The sequence below is a fragment of the Lytechinus variegatus genome, chromosome 8 (genome assembly GCF_018143015.1).
Source record: "Lytechinus variegatus isolate NC3 chromosome 8, Lvar_3.0, whole genome shotgun sequence".
NCBI lineage: Eukaryota > Metazoa > Echinodermata > Echinoidea > Temnopleuroida > Toxopneustidae > Lytechinus > Lytechinus variegatus.
The window spans coordinates 40,392,925-40,411,906 of record NC_054747.1 but is presented as its reverse complement, the minus strand read 5'-3'; the positions used below and the strand labels follow the sequence as shown (position 1 = coordinate 40,411,906).

The following is an 18,982-nucleotide window of genomic DNA, read 5'->3' as shown; positions in this document are numbered from 1 at the left end:
GTCATATCATTGTGCCTTTGATATGGTTTACAGTACTAAAGCATTTAAGTACAAAGCATTATAAAGCATTTTTTTTTAAATCTTGATTGAATATGATGTTGTTATAATTGTGCCTTATTAGACGTTAGGCTAGGCCTATCTATAAAGAATTTTGAAAGGGATGTGAGGATAACAATACCATATTCAGTATCTATACTATTTGAAATTACTGAAATTTATATTGATCTAACTATGTGTCTGAGAAGGATCTCTGCAACCCCAAGCCCCCCCCCCCCCCTCTTTTTTACGTTTTTTTTGTCCATAAAACTATTTCAATTTCATGAAAAAAATAAACTGATACAAGATAAATTTCATGTTTAGTATAGCCTTTCACCTTGAAGAGATGAGAATACTTAAAACCATTCCAGGAGACTAAAAACAAATCCAGAAGTTGAGATGATATATGAAATGGAACAAACTTGCTTCTGTATTTTACTTTCCTCTTCCATTTTAAAGTAAATCATATTTTATTTTATTGAAATATATCTTGTGGGCCAGTTTGTATGTTTATTTTTGAAAGCTTATGAGCTTTTGGTATGCTTGTATGTTAGCATTGTTAATTATTTGTTTTCCACTTCTGGTGAACTCTTGTACCAAGACATTTCAAATGTTACTGAATCAATGAATAAATTGATGAAATATAAGCCACAAGGATGAAATGATTGATGTGTCATTCAAGTCATCAATTTTCATTTGGTTTTGTACAAGATATCCTTATTTCTTTGAAAGAATGTTAAATGATCTTTTATCTAGTTTGGTTTTGTCTCATTCCTCCTGGTCTAATCTGTGATTGCCCACAATCAATCCATCTAATAACCACTTGGTCTAATTTCCATTTAGCTCATGTATTGTTTCGTCAAATTTCCAGATAGACTGTACCCGATGATCTTTGTAGGTTGCATGGCGGAGTTTATAACGTGGAGGTTTACGGTTCACCATGTGTAATATGAAGAAGGGAAGGAAATACAGGCAGAAAGATTGAAATGGAAAGACAAGAAAGGACTAAAGAGGAAATTGGAAGTATTCTTTGCTTAATAATGATAATAGGCATTTATATAGTGCCATCTATCTAGAAATATTCTATTCCGAGGCGCACAAGAAAAGAAAGAATAAGAAAGTTTGGATGAGTGTCAAAGTGCCAATAACCAATAACCAATACTGTTAGAAAAGATAAGATTTCAGTTTAGATTTGAAGGTCTCCAGTGATTGTATAATTCTTAAATTTAACTGCAAATTATTCCAGAGAGAAGGTGCTGAGGCAGAGAAAGCTCGTGCACCATATGCTACACGTGTCTTGGGAGTCTTAAGAAGTTGCTGGTGTGATGATCTCAGGCTTCTAGCTGGTGCATAAGGCATGACAAGGTCTTGTAGATATTTTGGTTCCAAACCATTTCACACTTTCCAAGTGAGAAGAAAGTATTTTAAATTCTATACGCTTCCAGATTGGCAACCATTGTAACTTTAGGAGAATTGGTGAGATGTGTGTTGATATTTGGCGTACCAGTCTTAAAAACGACTGTAAACCTAATGAGATGAGCTGAATAATAGAGGTATACCTGCCCAAAACGTCGAGTAACCTCTCTTCACCTGCTATTACCCAAATCATCGCTACCAAAGCCATATTCAGCTCATCTCATCGCGTTTACATTCCTTTTCAGGATTTTACTCACTTTCAAGAAATAATACTTCTAATTTCCCTTTCCATCCTATCTCGTCTTTCAATTGTCTGCCTGTATTTCCTTCCCTTCTTCACATTACACATGGTGAACCATAAACCTCCCCTACGTTATTGACTGTACCCGTTTTGTGTAATATCTACTTTGTCTTACGCCCTATTAAAAGTCTATATGATTAAGGGAACTGGAAGTAACTTTTGGTTACGAAGTGTGATTTTACTAGATAGATGAAGTGGAAATTAGACCATCTGGAATTAAGACTAAATGACAGACCAAGGGATGGTCAGGGTCCCATAACACAAAGGTTAGCAATTAGTTGTACGCTTGATTTTTATGATTGATTGTACATTATAACAATAAGACATTATGTGCAAAACATATCCACCCTATTAGGGGTGCTCAAGGCGCTTAAATAAACTTAACTCACTACCGGTACAACTTACAATTTGGCCATTAGATAAGTTTTTAAACTGGCCTTGAAATGTTCTACTGATCTACAGTCTTTTAGTTTAGAAGATGGTTTCATAGACAGGGAGCAGCTGATGCAAATGTAGCCAATGGAATCAATCATAGAAAAATGTTCTACGATCGTAGGAAAATGTTCTATGAACATTGCTAAGTTTGTGTTACGGGCCCCTGACCAACATTGGAAGATTTCAAGTCTGGTGTTGGTGTTGGTGTTAGCAGCATAATTTGGATTGTGTTTTCCAGCCTCAAAACCTACCCTGAGTGTACAAAGACTGCACAGATCACAATATTAATGACTCAATACTGAGTGAGTGGCTTTTCAGGTTCGATTTCATTTTGTGTTTGCTTTGCTCATGTAAAAAATGACCTAAAAGCAACACTAAAGGTCAACACTGAACTTGAAATCACCCAATCAAAATATCTATTTGATATAAGCAGGTTAGTATGCAAACAACTCCAATTTGGTACTTAAACAAAAACTCTACACTCCAAACTCATCAAATATGAGCCAGCGACAGTAGGGGAAGGCGGGGTAAGTTGTGACACTTTTTGCATATTAGAATTGATATGACTAATAATATGGAAGCATTAAAGGACAAGTCCACCGACTCCACCCCAACAAAAACTTTATTTGAATAAAAGAGAAAAATTCAACAAGCATAACTCTGAAAATTTCATCGAAATCGGATGTAAAATAAGAAAGTTATGACATTTTAAATTTTCGCTTATTTTTAACAAAATAGTTATATGAACGAGCCAGTTACATCCAGATGAGAGAGTCGATGATGTCACTCACTCACTATTTCTTTTGTATTTTATTATATGAAATATGAAATATTTTAATTTTCTCGTCATTGTCATGTGAAATGAAGTTTCATTCCTCCCTGAACACGTGGAATTCCATTATTTTAACATTTTGTACTTCAGGCAAGGAGGTCCTAATCATCAAATTCGTAAAAATTGAAATATTGTATAATTCAAACAATAGAGAAAAAGAAATAGTGAGTGAGTGACATCATCAACTCTCTCATTTGGATGTAACTGGCTCGTTCATATAACTATTTTGTTAAACATAAGCGAAACTTTGAAATGTCATAACTTTCTTATTTTACATCCAATTTTGATGAAATTTTCAGCATTGTGCTTGTCTGATTTTTCTCTATTGATTCAAATCATCATTTTTCTGAGGTGGACTTGACCTTTAAGTACCTTGTCTTTAAGTTTGATTCTTGGGAAACATTTTCCACCTATGTATAACTTTCTACCCCCACACTGAAAGTCATTATGACCTTTGAAAAAAACGATGTCAAATGGCTCAACTTGCCCCATCTGTGGGGTAAGTTTAGCCACCTTCTGGGGCAAGTTGAGCCATATAAACTATGTACAAAATGCATGCGGGAAGAACCAGTCTGTCATTTTTGTCTCACCTGCGAAGCAGAGTGAGACTATAGGCGCCGCTTTTCCGACGGCGGCGGCGTCAACATCAAATCTTAACCTGAGGTTAAGTTTTTGAAATGACATCATAACTTAGAAAGTATATGGACCTAGTTCATGAAACTTGGCCATAAGGTTAATCAAGTATTACTGAACATCCTATTAGAGTTTCATGTCACATGACCAAGGTCATTTAGGGTCAATGAACTTAGACCATGTTGGAGGAATCAACATCGAAATCTTAACCTGAGGTTAAGTTTTTGAAATGTCATCATAACTTAGAAAATATATAGACATAGTTCATGAAACTTGGACATAAGGTTAATCAAGTATCACTGAACATCCTGTGCGAGTTTCAGGTCACATGACCAAGGTCAAAGGTCATGTAAGGTCAATGAACTTTGGCCATGTTGGGGTTTTTTGTTGAATAACCATCATATCTCTGTAAGTTTATTGGTCTCGTTCATAAAAAGTGGACATAAGAGTAACCATGTATCACTGAACATCTTGTGTGAGTTAGAGTAGTATTCAAAGTCAGCACTGCTGCTATATTGAACCGCGTGATGCAGGTGAGACGGCCAGAGGCATTCCACTTGTTGTATTTAAAGTCTTTTCACTTGCTAATTCTATATAAATACTAATATCCTATAACTGTCATGTGAATTTGCTCCTTTCTGCCTGCATATCAATGGCTTTTTTTAAGGTTGTTTTTTTTTATTATAAATTACATAAGAATTACCATGGCTCAACTTGCCCCATGCTTGCTGGCTCAAATTACCCCAATCCGAACTTAATGCGATATTTTCACATCCACACATTTCTTATGCATTCATCATGTAAAAGACTATGACAAGAATGAGAATCCATACCTGGACTTCTTTATTATATTTAAAGACATGTGTGGGTTAAACACACTTATCTATTTCACACCCTTTTTGGCTGAAATTTGTATTTTTCCCTCTAAAAAAGTACTTTTTGTTCACAGTTGAAAACAAGTGGTGGGATTTAAGGGTTATGGAATGGGTCATCAATACATAACACCACCATAATGTCTGACTCGTTATTATTGGCTGGGGGTGGTGGCTCAGCTTGCCTCTATGCCCAACTTACCCCGTCTTCCCCTACATAGTAAATCTAGTCTAGCCCCTTCAGACTCTGCATTATGCACTTAAGGAATTTCGAAAACAGAAGGTCTGTGTCTGCAGACTATTAGTAAGTTTAGCCAAGATGGTGTTAGACAATCTGAGAAAAGACAATCTGCAATTAAACCAAGATGTAAGCCTGTATACTGAACGTCAGTTTGAATTAGACCATTGTCTAACATTATGCTACAGCTATGGAAAGCCAACATTGTCAACATATTCTGTACATGATTTGTTTCTTTATGTTTACTCATTTTATCTTCACTCGTTCCCAATTCTTTAGTAAGAAAGACACCTATCTTATTTATCGTTCCCAGATAGTTAAGGTGATTTTAGAGTCAAATGAGCTGATATATTGAACTTGTACTATTTCAGATTTATGTCACATTTTGCTATCCATAGTTGAACTACACATTTAGACAAGATATTAAATCAAATCCGACTTCAGAATACAGGCCTGAATGTCTTGTTTTCACCTCATCATTGTCCTCTCATTATTTTTTGGACAGTAATGTTTCCTTCTGTCCATGCCTCCCTCACCACCTGCCCCCCCCCTCCCTCTCTCTCTCTCTCTCCTATACTTTGCTTTCTTTTTATTTGTCAAATTACTTCGTATGCTTCTTCCTCCACTCCTAGCATCTTCACGTCTTCTATTCGTAGTGGTATATATTTACCACCTCAATCTTACTGGGTCTTTATTCCTAGTCTAAAAGAAAATGTTGGTCATTATTCAGAATATAAGAATAAATTTTTATTTACATCATGTCCAATATTCCATATTTTTCCATAGTACAGTTTGCAGCTATTATATAACTTTGGTTAATGCTCTTTAAGATTTGATCCCAAAGGGATTCCTTTTATATACAGTGCGTCCTACAGAAGAAAGAAACCGAGGTTTAGCGATGATTTAACATGTTTATCATAACTTAATCACGAATAAAATAGACAAATGACCTATAATCGTAAAGCTTAGAATCTCCTTTTTTCAGCTGGTATAACATTCAAGATTTCTCATCCTCGCATGAGTGAGTAAAAACAATTTCGAGAAGGGATAGCAAAATGTCATTTGGCGGGGGTATCAAAATTTCAAAAAGAAAATCACATGCCTAAAAAGTTCAATATCATATGTTTACCCTGTGCCCTCTATGTCGGGTATAATAAAGCAATGATACATGGTCATGATTCAGAAAGTGCTACAGGTCACATTAACGGGAAGGCAAATTCGAGCCAAACCACTTTCATCTTCTTTTTTTGGGGGGGGGGGATATAGCTAATTGACGAAGTATACCCTACATAATATCAGTGTTAGATGGACTATTACGATTGTCCATCTAACATTGATTCTACAATCTAAAAAATGAAGTGCTAATTCAGCTCTTAAAGAGCGTGTATAGTGACTGCACTTCGGAGTGCTGATTTGTCTAGTTCAAATTTGAACTAGAAAAATCAGCACTCCGAAGTGCAATCACTATACACGCTCTTTAAGAGCTGAATTAGCACTTCATTTTTTAGAGTGTATGTAGGGTATCCAATATACTGAAATTCCTTTTCACAAAGTGGGAAGAAATATCACCAAGTTTGGAACTAAATTCAACTGGCGGAAGAATAAGGGCTATTTGACTGTTTCAGGTGGTGAATTTGATCCATCAGGAGATGTCTTCAGAAATGCCGATTCTTTTTTTAATGAGCCGGTCGACGGACCCTTTTCTGGTCAGATATGGATTGTCAGATATCCACTGGTAGTAAACATTCGACGCTCGAATTTAATCCTTATTCTTACGATTTTTTAATGTTTTTAACACACGAGACTATGGGAATGTTTTAGGCCCGTGAAACATCAGCAACTGCTATAACTCGTAAAATATGTCATATAGGCTTCTGTGCATTCTCCTGAAACTTCGATTTAATAAAGCGCGGAGGAGTCATGATGAAGAAGAGGACGCCCTCTATGGACAGGAGGAATATGAAAGATACTCTGTAGCTACCCGTGATGTCCGCAAGCATTCCTGTCGGAGAAGAGAGAACGAAAGAAATAAAACGGCATTGCAATCGAAATGTTATTTGATCTTGGAACAAAGAAAATGCAGTAGCTCAGCTTCAAGTCGATCTTACATAGGCAGAAGTCAAGTCGATCTTACATAGGCAGAAGTCAAATAGAAGAATTTTCGTTTTTTATCGACGTACTTTAGTGGGTTTATAGATAGACCTAAAATGCCTGAAGGAATAAATGAATGTCATTTCAATCGAATCGTTATTATTTTGATCTTGAAACAAAGGAAATGCAGTTGTAGCTCAGCTTCAAGTCGATCTTCCGTAGGAAGATAGGAAAAGTCAAATCGAAGATTTGTGGGGTTTTTGTTTCTTTTACATCGTATTTCAGTGGGCTTAAAGATAAGCCTAACGCCTGAAGGAGACACAAGTGCTATATTCCAGGTAGCTTGTCAGTTGGTCAACATCCACTTTGAATACTTTCCCTTGGCTTTGGTCTCGTCCAACATAGTCCAATCCTAGCTCCTCTACAACCATTTTGGCTAATGTCCACTTGGTCTGACATCACTTAGTATAGATGGTTACAAGAATACTCTTTGTGAACCAAATTTTCATTTGACAATGTAAAAGGTGATAATGAGACGAACCGGAAATTACATCAAATGGGCTAGACCAAGTGTAGGGTAGACGAACCAGCCATTAGAGCAAATTGCCAGAAATTGATTTATCCCCTGAGATGCTAGGTAGTTTTCGCATTTACTACGGGAGAACTCTCTTCAACGCATCGACTTCTTTGAAACTACAATTAAAATCACAGTGGGGATCCGCCGAGGATTTTGTCGAAAGTTGGTGGACCGGGACATGACCGGGAAAGCAGATCGTCCGAATCCTACTGGATGAACAATTGCAAATATTTCGTCCGGATTCAAGAACTGTCCAGGCCACCAACTTTCGACACAAGCCTCTCAGCTCTCCATAGTTATTTGAATTGCATTTTTAAAGGAATTGGTGCGTTGTAGAGAGTTTCCCCGTAGTAATTGCGAAAAGTGCGGATTATGACTATCTAAGAATCATTCCACTACTTGTAGACCGAATAAAAATAAACTGTTGTACTACATACCTGTAAGGTAAGTTCCGAGTAGTGCACCTATCCCAAAAGCAATTTGTATCACGGCAAAGACTTGCGGAAAGGCCGAGCGAGGTGTTCGTTCCTTTGAGATGAAAATCATGAACATGTTCTCTTCGTTGATGGCAAATGACGTAATGAATGATGTAACAACCATGGCAGGAAAACTGGAGAAGTAGATGTCCGCAAGCATCGAGGCAACATTGGCTATTCTGAATAGAAAAAAGAGATCATAGGCGGAGATGCATCGAGGACTCAGAAGGATACCACTGCAGATGCGAGAAACGAAACAAGCAATGGACGTAGAGTACAGAAGACAGTTCAACGCGTAGACGGACTTTCCTTGGCTCTGTGCTCGAGGTATAAAGAATGAGTGCCAACCTCCGTGTACCATGGCAACTAAGGAATTTGAAATCAACAGGACGATGAGGCATTTGTCCTGGATGTAGATGGAGTTCTTCAGAGCTTGACGAACTCTGTTGAGGGGGAGCTGTCGAATGGTTTCTGAAGATGAATGATCGTTGTTCTTTGACCTGTACAGGTTGTTCTTTTCTTCTTGATGTTGCTCTCTGGTTTGGGGTTGACCTATTTCCATCAGTGAGCATAACTCACTAGATCCATCTCCATTGTCTCCTTCGGATGTTGTTACCGTGGCTGTACGAATGTCATCTTTTGATGATCCTTCATGGTGTCGACACAATGTTCCATAGAGTTCTTTGTCATCAGGTTGAACTGCCTCAGAAAACTGCCTTTGATGGTGTTCCTCTACGGTATTTGTCACTTCTGATGGACATTTCTTTATCAAGCCGTCAATCATGTCCGTATCCTCTAAAGATGTTTCTTCAGAGTGGTTCTGCGATTTGGATGAATCCGAATGTCCTTCCGTTTTTGACTTGTCACGAATAGTTGTATCTACCATCATGGTGAGAGGTATGATATTAGAGGTGACCGCTCCCATGATCAGCATGGCGCCCCTCCAGCCATAGACGTCCATCAGGCAGGCTGCAAGTAAAGGACTAATCAGCATCCCAAAGGCATAACCTGACTTGCTGATTCCAAATAGGGTGTGGAAATGGTCATGGGCGTGTACGTCCAAGCAGATCACCAGACACTGAGATAGAATATTCCCACCTAGACCTGTATTGGTCAAACAATTAAGATTGTTGCTTTGTTTTTGTCGGTGATCATATGGTGAAATAACATGATGAGATGGTAAACCTAACGAAGGTGAGGATGAGAGGGTCTACTGTGATGATAAGGAGGATGTTGATGGTATTGATGACGACGACGATGATGATGATGTGGGTGAAGACTATAACCATAGTAACCATTATCATGATCATTTCTATCTCTACATCAAGCATTGTAATAATCATCATAATTTCCATCAATGTCACTATCACAGTCATCACAACTTTCATTATAATTATCAATTTCATCATCAAATCGGTCATTCTTTATTATCACTATCATCACCATTATCTTCAGCACTTTGACCGTTGTCATCATCATCATCACCACCACCCATACTGTCATCGTCATCATAATCGTCCCCATCGGCGTGAAAATGATATCTGGGGCGTTTCGTGAACAATTTTGTCAGTATTGTAACTAATGGTAACTTTCCCATTCAATGGTAAATACCAGGGTAACAATAATAATAATAATATAAGATATTTATATTGCGCACATATCCACCTTGTTAGGTGCTCAAGGCGCTCCTATATTACCCGGCTAAGCTAGGCGTTCATAGCGCACACAGCTTCTTGAGGAATTTCTTCCTACCGGTACCCATTTACCTCACCTGGGTCGAGTGCAGCACATCGTGAATCAGTTTCTTGGTGAAGGAAATTACGCCATGGCTGGGATTCGAACCCACGACCCTCTGTTTCAAAGTCCGAAGACTAATCCACTGGGCCACAACGCTCCACAATGACCCACAGACATTCAAATCAAGGATTCCATGCAAGTTACGTTGCAATACAAAATTACCATAATATGGTAACTTTTATGCAACGAGGCCCAGAGGCAAGAATACCAGTTGCTTATAATTAGTCAGTCAAAGCCGTACTCACCTGCAAAGGATAGACAGACAGCCAGTTCAATGTTATTGGTCACTGTGGAACTTAGAAGAAGACCCAACGGTGCTAAAACAGATCCTGTGATGAGTAGAGGGCGTCTTAACCATGCGTAGCTGTAAAGACTTGCCACTACCGGTCCTATGATATTCAACAGAAGAACAATTGTCAAATTTTTAATTAACAGTGATTTTTTTTTATCTCCTTGCATCGCTAGAAAGACGAGGTCATTGCAAAGCGCCCAAGGCCACGCAATTAAGGCTTTCAGGACTCTGATACTAAGGACTATTTGTGATCTCCAAGACCAAAAAGAAGGATTTCAGATTTTCGAGGCCAAAGACCGGACATCCATGGCCAACAATGACAAAAACAAACTCCCATACTTGCAGAAAATTGTCATTTAAATGACGATCCTGAAAACCCACATTGCACTGCGCTTTGCTCAGGTCTTCGTTGCTCAGGAATGATCGAAAAATAACCCGAAAGACTCCTTCTGGAACCTCCTTATACTTCAAAACGAAAATGACAAAATTCAACGGAATATTCTGGCTAGAAAGAATACAGTGCCGTGCAGAGTGTTCACATGGAACGTGGACATGTGTTTCCAGGGACCCGCTGCAGAAAGAGTTGCGTTTAAATGCAAGCCAAAAAATCAATCGCAAGTCCCAAGTGCGCGCTGCTGATTGGTTGAAAATCAAGTTACGCATGATTTTTAGAGTTATGATTGACTGCAACTCTTTCTGCAACGGGCCTCTGCTCTTAAAATGCTCTGTAACAATTTCATAGCGTGAAGAAAATAACCCTATATGGATCACAATTCTCCACACTGCAACCATGGGCGGAAATCCCAGGGGGGGGAAGTGTCCCCCTACTCAAAATAGTAGGGGCAACACAATCTCAAAATGCCCCCTACTATTTGTGGTCTTTTATGATGGTAAGAAATACATCATTCAAAATCGAAATAAAACGTGTATTTTAGGACGAGATGACCTTAGTTTTGGGATGATAACCTTTTTTGGGGTGTCAAATTTATTTTCGCAGAAATGACCTTAAATTTGGGGTGATAAACCTTTTTTTTGCATGTCAAATTGTTCAGCCCTTCCCCCCCCCCCCACCTTCTGGGGAGATTTCCGCCACTGACTGCAACCACAAGCTAGGTTGACACCGGACTTTGTTTTCTTTCAAGCACGGAACCGTGGGCCTATTAATCTACCAAACATTAAAAAATGAATGGAAGCATATTGACTTACCCGGTCCGAACGTGAACGCATTGAATAGGCCCAGCGATATACCAATGTCTGCTGATGATATCCCCAAGGTGTCTTTGAACTCTGAGAAGAAGACACCGACCGATGTAACAGTGCCGAGAACAAAACAGGTCTGTACGAACAGCACAATAACCACCCAACCAGTGGCCATATTCATCGACTGAAGCCATGAGGAGGCCATCCTCACCTTTATTTTGCTTCAAGTGTCCTCGTTGCAGAATCGGTTGTAGGCCCAGGTCCCGCAGTGTTCTTGAAAACAGAAGATATAAATAAAAACTTGTGTTTGGAATCTTTGATGTTGTAACTTTTCAGTAAATAATTTCATCGGTAACTATAGAAGTCCTATATTCGTGGTAACTCGCGTTGTATCGTAGTGAATAAAGTAAAAGGAAGATTGGAGATTATGCATCTTCGTTAGACTCTTGACTTCTTTCTTGTTTGGGGGTCGTATGATAGACGTGGTTGTGCTCGGTAATGATAGAAGTGATGCTGATGATTGATATAACGGTGATAATGTTGACCAAGATAATGTTTGAAATAAATGTGAGATGTTGATATGATACAGCTGTGGAAGATAATTGCGATGGTTCTGAATTTGTTGGTCTTTGAAATAACGGTGATAATGTTGACGATGATGATGTTTGAAATACTTGTGAGATGTTGATATGATACTGCTGTGGCGGATAATTGCGATGATTCTGATGATGCTAATGTTTGAAATATTTAAAGGGTAAAGTCCATTCAGGGTTAGGGTAAATTAAGTCCAATAATTAGGGTTAGGGTAAAGTCCATTTCATTAGGGTTAGTGTTAAAGTCCAATCCTTGGGGTAGGGTATATCCCTATTTTTTCTATGTCCTTGGAATTCATCTGACCGTCACCCCTTTCATAAACCTAAGGGTCAAAGCACTGGGCATTTTTTCCGCACTGCAAAAACTCAGGTGTTGATTTAACACCAGCCCGGAATCTATATCTGAACCAACACCAGATTGGAATCAATCCGATGCTGTTTTAAAACAAATTGGTGTTGTATGAAAACCTTTCTGGTGTTATACCAAATCGAAACTGATGTTGTTTTAACACTTCTCTGGTGTGAACATATATAGATTCCGGGCTGGTGTTAAATCAACACCGAGGTATTTGCAGTGCAGACAGTCAATCTAATGAAAAAAAAACATTCGCTCGTGTACAAAGAATACCCTACTACTGTTTTCTAAGTCCGCTATAACTTTCTCCTATTAAATGATATCCCATTCACTCGAGAACAAAAAATATCCCTAATAATTATTTGTTAAGTCCGCAATGCTTTACTCCTAATAAACTCTGCCCCATTCACTCGTGTACTGATTCAAAACGCGTATATTACCTATGGGATGCCCAATATACCTCCCAAATAAAGACAACTTGAAACTTGCGAGTTCTTGAATGACGACAACAATTTAAATTGTATCTATAATACCAAGAGGTCTGGCATTTTTATTTATTCAAAATATGAAATGATGTGATAAAACATATATTGTTGTACGCTCTGTTTGCTCGGTACTAAATAACTCATGCCCGCCTTCCTGCTCACTTCTCCCTCTTTCTCGTTTTCTTCCCGCTTTCTTCCCTTCTTTTCTCTTCTCTTTTTCTAGCCCTTCTTATCATTGTATTGTATTTTTTGTCCACAGGCGTATCCCGCCACAGGCATGGGCTTCTAGGGACCTACGCCTTCCTCTGCATGTACACATAAGTTGGATATATTTATATTCTTTATGGAAATTGATATCATATGAATTCTTGTTAACAAAAATGAAGAAATTTTATAAAATGGAGGAAAATAAATGTTTATTTGAAATGAAATGAAAAATAAAATATTGGGTTGTATCATGGTAATGCGTGATTGGACTTGGTTATATAATACATGATATGCCTCACTTTTCATGCTATACAGGTCGCTGACATAGGCGGCGGAAGCGGGGGGGACGTGTTCCCCCCTAAATTTTAGGTGGGGGGGACGGTCCCCCCCTAAAATTTTTTTGCTAATCTTTTTTTTTTTTTTTTTTTTTGCTTGTCAATTTTTTTCCCTGCGTCCCCCCTAAATTCACGTGGACCCCCATTGAAACGTGTGTTGTCCCCCCCCCTAAAATTGAGGTTGATTACCTTTTTTTTTTTTTTTTTGCTTGTCAAAATTTTTTCAGTGAGCACTTGTCCAATTTTTTACATGTGTCCATCCCAAAATTTCAGGTAGACACCCCCCAAAATTTTTTCCTTCCGCCGCCAATGGACGCTGATACCACGATTAACAATACATTTCTTACTAAATGTCTTTAGCAAACAGGCTAAGTACTGGTTCACCCATAAAATTCAACGGTTGAATTCATATTGTTTGTACAACCATTGTTTACGCCTATATTCAGTATAGGGCTCAAAAGTTTAATGGTGAACCCACGCACAAATCACAAATAAGCCTATATATATGCACTCCTTTATGCTGAGTGTTGAATGTAGACATGGTAGATATAACCACAATACAATGATCAGCAAGCTCCGAGAAACAAACTTTATAAAATGCAATATTTCATTACATTACCTCACTTCACAATTAAAACTAAAACATGGCAGAACTTGAACACTCAAAATATACATTTTCTGTGGGGTTAACTAACCTTTGAGTACCACTGTAGTAAATATACATGTATATGAGCGTACCACAGACACATTTTCGTGCCAATATCGTACTTGTTATACAATAGCAATAATTAACTTTTTTATGCAGGTTTTGCAAAGCAACGACTCTCTTTGCATTTCGAATGTTCATTGATTTTCAGTCATTAATTATCCCAACCAATTACACCTTTTTATTCTTTCTTAATGACTAAAAATAAAAAAGTCCATATTTTTAATACAAAAATAATGTGACTTGTTAAGTTTGCTAAATTACGAAATACATATCTTGGTAAAAGAATACGAGTGGATCAAAATTATAGGTTAATTTCCCGGGGAGGGGCACTCGGATTTTGAACAGATAGGGGTGTACGTGCGCGGTCCCAAAGTCTGAAACCATTCCCTTGCGGAACTGGAGATGCTTTGAAATGATCGAGGAGCTTGAGAACACACAGCAAAGACTTTGGTGTTAACCGGTGTACATAGAGGACCACACCAGTTATTTTACACCGGTGTTAAATTGGTGGTGTTAGTTTTACACCTATAGGTGTTATTACAACACCTTTTGTTGTTACATTTACACTCTTTGGTGTTATGTTTAATCTCTATGGTGTATTCTTAACACCTCAGGGTGTGGTTCTCTATTAACACCAATCGGTGTCAGTTTTAACACCGCAGTTTTTACAGTGCAATATAGCCCTCTGCAAACGGGGGTGCTTGGGAACTCAGTGGAATTTAACATGAAGTTTCAAGAACTGACTCAATTCGATGAGGGGGGGTATACGGGGCAGGATGGTTTCGTCAATGGAAAAAAGGGTGAAAACGATGTCCTTTGGAGCTGCTTGCGAGCCGTGGAAAGGGGTCCTTAAAGGGATGGTCCAGGCTGGAGATATTTATATCTCTATAAATAGAGTAAAATTCAGAAAGCAAAATGCGAAAAATTTGAAAAACAAACAACGAAGTTTTTGAATTTTAAAGATTTGCATCAGTGGCGTAACTATGGGGGCACGTGCCCCTTCCCCCCCCCCCCCCATCGGCTGGGCAAAAAAAGGAGAAAAGGAGGGGAAAGGGAAAGAAACGTAGTGGGAAAGAATAAATTATTGTTCATTATAATGTTATATTATAACTATGTTATGATATATTGCTTTAAAAAATCATAACTTTATGAAACATAATTTGTTCAGAGCCTATATGTCTTCATTGTTCCTGGCGCTCGCATTGTTTTGTATTTGGTTGGGTCTTAGTTTTGTAGTTTTGTATTGAGTACATAGGATAGGCGAAGTGTTTCTCCCAAATTGGGTCTGGAGTACAGACTAGACTCATACCAATGAATATTACACAGGGTCTTAGTTTTGTAGTTGGTTGGGTCTTAGTTTTGTAGTTTTGTATTGAGTACATAGGATAGGCGAAGTGTTTCTCCCAAACTGGGTCTGGAGTACAGACTAGGCTGCATACCAATGAGTATTACACAGGGTCTTAGTTTTGTAGTTGGTTGGGTCTTAGTTTTGTAGTTTTGTATTGAGTACATAGGATAGGCGAAGTGTTTCTCCCAAATTGGGTCTGGAGTACAGACTAGGCTGCATACCAATGAGTATTACACAGGGTCTTAGTTTTGTAGTTGGTTGGGTCTTAGTTTTGTAGTTTTGTATTGAGTACATAGGATAGGCGAAGTGTTTCTCCCAAATTGGGTCTGGAGTACAGACTAGACTCATACCAATGAATATTACACAGGGTCTTAGTTTTGTAGTTTTGTATTGAGTACATAGGATAGGCGAAGTGTTTCTCCCAAACTGGGTCTGGAGTACAGACTAGGCCGCATACCAATGAGTATTACACAGGGTCTTAGTTTTGTAGTTGGTTGGGTCTTAGTTTTGTAGTTTTTTGGTAGTATGTATATGGGGTCTTAGGTCTTAGTTTTGTCGACACCCCCTTGTGGACACATACACACACACCGGAAAAATGGCCGGTGGCCCCCCCCCCCTGAAAAACTGTTTAACGATATATATAATCCCGTTGTACTAAAACCTCCCGTTTTCAAGTCAATATACACCAAATATATTTCCTCGCACTTCGAATTATTATTGTTTTATGTAGCTACATATGATTCTTTTTCATGACTACTTAAAGTAGTTGCCCCGTTTTAAGACCTTGATATAAACACTTCCTGTCCGTGCTTACGTTCGCATTAGTGGATTGCTGATATATGTCTGCGCTTCATGAATTCCTAAAATCAGTTTTTAGAATGTAACTTTTTCTGATCTGAATATCAAAATTTCAGCTTGCGCTTCGCGCTCGCATCATTTGGTTAGCGAAATACACATAGTCTTCGTGAATTCCTACAAAAGGCCTTAGAATTCCCCTCTTCAGCTCTGAATTAAGTAACTTTCCAGCTTGCGCTTCGAGCTCGCAATATTTGATTAGTGAGATTTATATGATAATCATGATTACAATGACTACAAAAGTGCTTCATGTGTTAAGATGTAATTCTTGTAACATCAGCATGCACTTCGCGCTTCGCGCTCGCATTGTTTGTTTAGCAGGACAGGTACGTATCATGATTACAAAAATTTGCATATAATGTCCATTTTAGTTCTGAATATTAATAAAATTTCAGCTCGCGCTTCGCGCTCGCATTATGTGTTCAGTGAGATACATACCCGTTTAATGGCACTGTCCTTGAAATGTCACTATTACTTAGGTCAGTATACCTGGCAACTTAGCGCGCTTCGCGCACTCACTAAGTGACTCAAAAATTTTGATGGTGCCCCCCACCCCATGCTGTGACCCACGGTACGCCACTGATCTGCATTATTCCAGTGAAACAGTTCTAGGCATGTCTTTATGAATGATGTCATATCCCCACCTGTTCTTTTGTATTTTATTATATGAAATTAGGTTTATTCAAAAAAAATTCTTCCAAGAACTATAACAATTGGATTGACAACTGATTAAGTGCATTAGTTATTTATTGCCGCAACTTATCTCATCACAATGGAGACACATCATTTACACATGTATGAAAAAATTAAAATTTATGATTTCATGTAATAATAAAAGAAAAATGAAAGTGGGAATGTGACATCATCAGCCCACCTAATGAATATTCATGACGATGTGCATATACCAGTTTTCACAAAATATGAAGGAACTTTGAAATTCAATAACTTCATTATTTAATTGCTATCTGATTTTGATGAGATTTTCAGCATTTGTGAACTTTACTCTATTTATTTGGATATAAATATTTTAAGCCCGGACCATCCCTTTAAGGGCCGCACATACCTGTACTGCGTTTATTACGTGAGTGCCCCCCACCGGCCCATTAATTCCTTGTCAAACTGAATGAGATTTACCTGCAACAAAAATGTTCCGGGGCGGGGATCGATCCTATATGACAAAAGGTGGCTCGATCGGCGGGTTACAATAATGCAATCGAAATGTATAAATGATATTCCAGTCGACTTGATCAAGAAGCTTCAAACACGAGTGACTCGATTCCCTGACATCAACCTTGCCGGGAGTAGAGTCCAGCTTCACGTGACCCTACAATAATGTTAATGGCTGCTTTATCGTCTTTCCATTTTCTTGAAGGTCCATGGTCCATGGTCTTCCAAACGACGTCCGAAACTGGTCATTGAGGTATTAAAAGTTGACCGTGAACGCTTTTAAAGCGCATCGATTCACGACGGTTGGCTCCGCTCTCTGTTTATTGTAGGTCTATAAATCTATCGTCAGTGCTTTGTAAGTATTGACAGTCACAGTATTTATATTTGATTGCACAGAGAATAGATCTTTGAGCTTTCGATTAAGAAGGTCACGTAACAAGGTTAACGATTCCGCTTTACTATTGCGAAATGGGGGAAGGTTTGCTGGCGCCTTTTGTTTTTTGCATGTCATTTTTTTCTCCAGACAAAATGCCAAATACTTTTGACTGATGACCCTTTCTTTTTTTGCTTGCATGTCATATTTCAAAACCACATTCGAACCCCTACATCCCTGGCTAAGGGGTTGACTGAACATAGCTAGGTTATCAAAGTTCCACTTGAGTCGGGTGATGCGAGGAACCTATTGCAATCGACTGTACATTTCGCAGTTCGTTTTGGTTGTCTATGGGGTTGTTTTTTCTGTCAAAAATCAAAAGCACGATCGAACAAGCCATTCGCAACAGAAAATAACTTGAACGCACTCAACGTGACAGTGAACAACCGTGAATATACACGCAAGTCTTTCATACATATCATAATAAATATGATTTGCTATAGCACGAAGGGGCCCAGGACAGGCAGCACGAATTCGGCTATTAAATCCAGATATCATCAATTATTTTGTTAAAATTGTAATACGCATAAATTTGATTATCAGTATTAGTGGAATGATGAGCCAAATATTTTGAGCGGGCCAGATATGGCCTAAAGGGAAATATTGAGTATCTGAAAATAAAAACGGCCAAAGTCCAAATTTTGGCGAAAATGAGTTAAATATGGGATATTGTTCCTTATACGATATCTCATCTTGTGTGTAAATGACAAATCTGAAATCATCTCAGAAATGCCTTAAATAAAGGAGGAAAATCTGGTATGAATGGAAGACTGTAAGCCCAAGTCCTGGGAACCGTTTCATAAAGCTGTTCGTAAGTTAAGAGCGACTTTAAGAACGACTGGCGATCCTTTCTTACGCGCTAAACCATCGCCAATGAACATTTAGGAACACACCAATTACCACAAGAAATTATCACCAGTCGTTCTTAAAGTCGCTCTTTACTTACGAAAAGCTTTAAAGCACCCACCTGGGGCCCGTTGCATAAAACTTTTTACCTGAGAAAATTCAGGTTGTTTTTACCGGAGTTTTTGCCCTGTGTTAAAGTCAATGGCAGAAATCAGACTAACCTCAGTTTTCAGTTTTTACCAGTTTTCTCAGGTAAAAAGTTTTATGCAACAGGCCCCATGACTTGGGCTTTCTTTACATTCATTTCATAGCGCCCTCTCTTATTACATCTACGACTCATGAGTATTACAGAATATGTATATGTAAGAATGACCCAAGTCCATATGATTCCATAAAATACCCAAGTACACCAGACAAAAGGCCTCACCCACAGCACCCACAAGTAATGTGAAT

General features: G+C 38.4%; 1 protein-coding gene across 1 annotated transcript; it reads right to left on the bottom strand.

Moving 5' to 3' along the window:
* Nucleotides 1–6,249: 6,249 nt before the first annotated feature.
* On the bottom strand, nucleotides 6,250–17,550 carry LOC121419488. The gene is made up of 5 exons (XM_041613942.1): nucleotides 17,218–17,550; nucleotides 11,203–11,469; nucleotides 9,950–10,093; nucleotides 7,869–9,011; nucleotides 6,250–6,765 (listed from the first exon to the last, which is right to left on the bottom strand). The coding sequence occupies exons 2-5, from the start codon at nucleotides 11,399–11,401 to the stop codon at nucleotides 6,626–6,628; spliced, it is 1,626 nt and encodes a 541-aa protein (XP_041469876.1). The 5' UTR covers nucleotides 11,402–11,469; nucleotides 17,218–17,550; the 3' UTR covers nucleotides 6,250–6,625.
* Between the last annotated feature and the right edge of the window lie 1,432 nt (nucleotides 17,551–18,982).